Raw genomic sequence first — 6,000 nt, forward strand, 5'->3', positions numbered from 1 at the left:
CCAATCAGGGGGCAGGTCTGAATCACACCCCCTTCACACCCACTGCAGGACGGCCGCGCGGAGCTCCGGCTGCCGGCAGAAGGTGAGTATACAATTTTTTTTTATTTTAACACATTTTAGGATGAATTACAGGTAAGGGCTTATATATTTAAGCCCTTACCGACAATTCATCCCGGGCTCGCCCGCAGCGCATTGCTTTCAATGGAGACGGCTGTATTGCCGTCTCCATTGAATGCAATGCGCTGGACAGCTCTGGCCCGTTTCTAATGAAACGCGGCTAGGAGCAGATTTTCGGGCGATTTTCGGGCGACTTGCGCGCACCGGTCACGCGATTTGCGGATGCGCATCCGTCATGCGATCCGCAAATCGCGCAAAAAAACGCCCGTCTGACTAAGGCCTAAGCCTTGCCACAGGCAGAGCTTAGTGTGGTTAAATACATGGTAGCCCTGGGAACCTACACTAGGCCAAGGGCTGCCATGGCAACTTACGATAGCCACACGGGGGTACCCCTTCATCTGTCTGACAGTTTACATGTTGCAGTCATAACTGATCGTGCATGTAAGTTGTCAAATATCCGCGATCAGAGCTACATCCAACAGTGGCTGTTTGTGGCAGGTGTCAGCTGTTAGAAATAGCCAGCACCTGCTAGGTATGTAGTGGGCTCTGCTTCCGAAGTTGCTCCATACCCACTCCACACTTCTGTGATATACATGTACGTAACAGAGGGGAAAAGATATTGGTGCATTAACAGAGAATACAGTCATAATATGTGTATATCTGCACTTTCACAATAGCTAGCTGCATTGCTTGATGCATTAAATGAGCAATGGAGACAGTCATTCTGTGTCACTTACCAAATCTTTACTGTTCAGGTCCGGGGGGCTCGTCTCACAGGGTGACTTCTCCTTGTCACTTGGCTCTCCATAAAAAAGAGAGGTCAGGCTGCACAATAGAGACAAACAGAAGCATAATGAGACAGCCAGACACAGTACCTTCTCTTTCACCTCTGTATGCACCACCACCATGACCCAACCTTGCTGTGAGCCACCAACATAGAAGCAGACATTAAATGCATTTATCGCATAAAAATGGCATCAACAGAAATATGAGAGGTGTCCATAGGAAAGTTTATGGTCCTTTCTCCATCTATTGCGCTGATGTATTATTACTTATCAGCCTCCTCCAGTGAATGCACATGTGAGGAGGAGCGGACTCATAAATCTGGACATGACACCTTCACCCCAGTCCCACCACCAGCCTAATCACTATAGTCAACCATTACTCGTATGATGTCCATCTGCGTCGTATAACCGGGCTGGGGAGAAAATTCAGAGGTCAGTGTGTACCTCACAATGGGTAAGTCACTGTATATTACTTAGTGTTTACATACTGTCATCTCACCTGTCATTGTCGATCAGAAGTGCCAGACGCCCATAATCCCAGGCAGCTTTCCTCAAACACGAGAAAACTAGTAGCAGTAGCTAGAATCAGAAAAGACACATAGGAACATTGAACTTCTATAAATACAGGTAGATCTCGTTGGGAATGTATCTTACACCATTCAGGTTACTCTGATTACATCCCCCACATGTACAGAGATCTAACCAACCTACTGCTTCCCCCTGACCAATCTTACCAGCCACACTAAGAAGTTGATAGCCAGGACTGTTGGAACACCTCCGAATGGCAGCCCTTGTAGGACCGTACTGTGTGAGTATGCACTGTAACACTGATCCGTCACATTAGCTGGGGGGTCTTCGGGCAGGAGGGGCTCCATTGAAGAGATTAACTCTGGCTGGGTGTCCATAACGTAACCTGGAAAAAACAAGTAATGAAGACGACGCGATCTCTGTGTTGGGGTGAGGACTACACATAGAACAGTTTTGTAGGACCCAGAGATACAGCTCACTCAAAGTAAAGACAGTGCAATGGTTAAATGTGGTCAACCTCGAGCAGGAGAGATAGGCAACTGGTCTTCGTCCTGCTATGAAGAAGGAAGATTCCAATTTGGATTGCAGTTTGGGGAACAGCCTTTATGGAGAACATACTAGGATTAGCACCCTTCAGTGTATATAGTTCCAGGCTATCGTCCTGGTCCCTCCAAAAACCCATAGGAATAAAATTTTGGGGGAAATAAGGACCACAGGCGACATGAGGCATCTACTGGAGGACCACTCTCATAGCTAACCTCTATCCTTACTAACGCAGACTGTTCCCGGCTGACCTCTACCCTTACTGACATAAGTTGTCATAAGATGACTAAGGGCTCATTCACACAGGTGTATGGGCCCCACATATTACTCACATATTTTTCACACAGATGAAATACGCATTACACAGCAAATATGCATGTACATGCGTACTTGCTGCATATGTTTAATAGCCTACATTGGCATGTAATACACATCTAAATAGGACATGCTGCCTTTTTTTCACGTGCGTGTGAGTGACCCAATAGGATCCCATGGGCTTCTAGCACCACGTAATGCATGGGTGACATACAATCAGCTCTGTGGTCTATTCATGACCTCCGACCTCAATCACTGGCCCTGAAGTTACACAACCTGCGGCCCCTCTACAGTCACTGGTCTTGATGTTACACACCCTGCGGCCCCTCTACATAGTCCCTGGTCCTGATGTTACAAACCCTGCGGCCCTCTCTACACAGTCAATGGCCTTGGTTTTACACACCCTGCGGCCCCTTTACAGTCACTGGTCTTGATGTTACACACCCTGCGGCCCCTCTACACAGTCCCTGGTCCTTATGTTACACACCCTGCGACTCCTCTACAGTCTTTGGCCCTGATGTTACACACCCTGTGGCCCCTCTACACAGTCACTGATCCTAATGTTACACACCCTGCGGCCCCTCTACACAGTCACTGGTCCTGATGTTACACCCTGTGGCCCCTCTACACAGTCACTGATCCTAATGTTACACACCCTGCGGCCCCTTTACACAGTCACTGGCCCTGATGTCACACACCCTGCGGCCCCTCTACACAGTCACTGGTCCTGATGTTACACCCTGCGGCCCCTCTACATAGTCCCTGGTCCTGATGTTACAAACCCTGCGGCCCTCTCTACACAGTCAATGGCCTTGGTTTTACACAATCTGCGGCCCCTCTACATCATTTACTGGCCCTGAAGTTACACAACCTGCGGCCCCTCTACACAATCATTGGTCCTGATGTTACACACCGTGCGGCCCCTCTACACAGTCATTGGCCCTAATGTTACACACCCTGCGGCCCCTTTACACAGTCACTGGCCCTGATGTCACACACCCTGCGGCCCCTCTACACAGTCACTGGTCCTGATGTTACACCCTGCGGCCCCTCTACATAGTCCCTGGTCCTGATGTTACAAACCCTGCGGCCCTCTCTACACAGTCAATGGCCTTGGTTTTACACACCCTGTGGCCCCTCTACACAGTCACTGATCCTAATGTTACACACCCTGCGGCCCCTCTACACAGTCACTGGTCCTGATGTTACACCCTGTGGCCCCTCTACACAGTCACTGATCCTAATGTTACACACCCTGCGGCCCCTTTACACAGTCACTGGTCCTGATGTCACACACCCTGCGGCCCCTCTACACAGTCACTGGTCCTGATGTTACACCCTGCGGCCCCTCTACATAGTCCCTGGTCCTCATGTTACAAACCCTGCGGCCCTCTCTACACAGTCAATGGCCTTGGTTTTACACACCCTGCGGCCCCTTTACAGTCACTGGTCTTGATGTTACACACCCTGCGGCCCCTCTACACAGTCCCTGGTCCTTATGTTACACACCCTGCGACTCCTCTACAGTCTTTGGCCCTGATGTTACACACCCTGCAGCCCCTCTACACAGTCACTGGTCCTGATGTTACACCCTGTGGCCCCTCTACACAGTCACTGATCCTAATGTTACACACCCTGCAGCCCCTTTACACAGTCACTGGCCCTGATGTCACACACCCTGCGGCCCCTATACACAGTCACTGGTCCTGATGTTACACCCTGCGGCCCCTCTACATAGTCCCTGGTCCTGATGTTACAAACCCTGCGGCCCTCTCTACACAGTCAATGGCCTTGGTTTTACACAATCTGCGGCCCCTCTACATCATTTACTGGCCCTGAAGTTACACAACCTGCGGCCCCTCTACACAATCATTGGTCCTGATGTTACACACCGTGCGGCCCCTCTACACAGTCATTGGCCCTAATGTTACACACCCTGCGGCCCCTCTACACAGTCATTGGCCCTAATGTTACATGCCCTGCGGCCCCTCTAGATCAGGTATTGGTCTTGATGTTACACACCCTGCAGCCCCTCTGCAGTCACTGGTCTTAATGTGACACAACCTGCAGTCTCTCTACACTGTCATTGGTCCTGATGTGACATACCCTGCGGCCCCTCCACACAGTCACATGCCTCATGTTACATACCATGCGTACCCTCTAGATCAGGTATTGGTTTTGATGTTACACACCCTGCATCCCCTCTATACAGTCATTGTCCCTTATGTTATACACCTTCTGGCCCCTCTACAGTCATTGACCCCGATGTTACACACCCTGCGGCACCACTATATAAGTCACTGTCCCTGTTGTTACACACCCTGCGGCCCCCTCTACACAGTCATTGGCCTTGTTTTTACACAATCTGCGGCCCCTCTACATCAATCACTGGTCCTGATGTTACACACCCTGCGGCCCCTCTACACAATCACTGATCCTGATGTTACACACCCTGTGGCCCCTCTACACAGTCACTGGTCCTGATGTTACACACCCTGCGGCCCCTCTACACAGTCACTGGTCCTGATGTTACACAACCTACGGCCCCTCTACACAGTCACTGGTCCTGATGTTACATACCCTGTGGCCCTCTCTACACAGTCATTGGCCCTAATGTTACATACCCTGCGGTCCCTCTACACAGTCATTGGACCTCGTGTTACACAACCTACGGCCCCTCTACACAGTCATTGGCCCTAATGTTACATACCCTGTGGCCCTCTCTACACAGTCATTGGCCCTAATGTTACATACCCTGCGGCCCCTCTACACAGTCATTGGACCTGGTGTTACATACCCTGTGGCCCTCTCTACACAGTCATTGGACCTGGTAGTTACATACCCTGTGGCCCCTCTAGATCAGGTATTGGTCTTGATGTTACATGCTCTGGGGCCCCTGATCCGGCAGCCTGAGCCCCGGCGCTCGTCTTCCAGACATTACGGCAGGTGCGTTCGCCACAACATATCACAGGCGGAACAAGATACTCAGCATCCGCCCGAAAAACAAACAGCTGCGCCCTCCCGTCACCGGGCATCGTCCCTGCCCACACTGCCCGCATCTGGCCCTCCTTCCCAAGAAGATGCCATCTCACCTGTGCACCCGCAGCATCCCGACCAGCCGGGACCATCAGCTGCCGAACCCCAACGATCCCGGCGCCGCCTCCTGACATCAGCAGGCGGGAGGGGCTGTCAGTGTGCTCCCCGGTGACACCTATATACGGGGGGCCCTCCGTCCATCTCTAAGGGCTGCCAGTGTACTCCCTACTGTCCATCTGTAAGGCGTGTATATGGGATCCCCTGGGCACATCACACCATAAACTGCCGGCAGCACCTCTAACACCAGGAAGGAGGATACAGCATAGGAAGAGCCTGACCCCGACACCGCAGGAGAGCCCCTGGCTGTGGCCCTGCTGCCTCCAGCTTACACCCTGACCCAGGCCACCTAGCAACCCCTGCCCCAGCTTCCCCCAGCTCACACCTTGAGGGCTTATTCACATGGGTGTTATCCCCGCGAGTTCTGTCCAATTATGATATGTACAGAACACACACGGCAAAATAAGTCATTAATTTGAATGACTTCATGCACATGAGCAATTTTTCACTCGACCGATGGTCTTAGTATCAAGAATCACTGGATGAGTCTCGCATGAGAATAGGACATGCAATGTGCAGTGTACCGCACATCAGATAGCATGCGGACGGAGTGTCCGTG

The 6,000-nt window shown here is 51.5% G+C and overlaps 1 protein-coding gene across 3 annotated transcripts in view; it reads right to left on the bottom strand.

The window, feature by feature from the left end:
- TMEM63C (transmembrane protein 63C) overlaps positions 1 to 5,530 on the bottom strand; it is a 32,577-nt gene extending 27,047 nt beyond the window's left edge. The window contains exons 1-5 of one of the 3 annotated variants that reach the window (XM_066607643.1): positions 5,381 to 5,530; positions 1,637 to 1,815; positions 1,402 to 1,481; positions 1,283 to 1,315; positions 855 to 942 (exon numbers count right to left, since the gene is read on the bottom strand). In XM_066607643.1, coding sequence (XP_066463740.1) covers positions 855 to 942; positions 1,283 to 1,315; positions 1,402 to 1,481; positions 1,637 to 1,807 — 372 coding nt within the window. In that variant the 5' untranslated portion in view covers positions 1,808 to 1,815; positions 5,381 to 5,530. Of the gene's footprint in view, positions 1 to 854; positions 943 to 1,282; positions 1,316 to 1,401; positions 1,482 to 1,636; positions 1,816 to 5,130; positions 5,323 to 5,380 lie in introns of those variants that run through there. The other 2 variants (XM_066607642.1, XM_066607644.1) reach the window with 2 other exon arrangements.
- Positions 5,531 to 6,000: the final 470 nt, after the last annotated feature.

Source organism: Eleutherodactylus coqui, chromosome 6 (genome assembly GCF_035609145.1).
Source record: "Eleutherodactylus coqui strain aEleCoq1 chromosome 6, aEleCoq1.hap1, whole genome shotgun sequence".
Classification (NCBI taxonomy): Eukaryota; Metazoa; Chordata; class Amphibia; order Anura; family Eleutherodactylidae; genus Eleutherodactylus; species Eleutherodactylus coqui.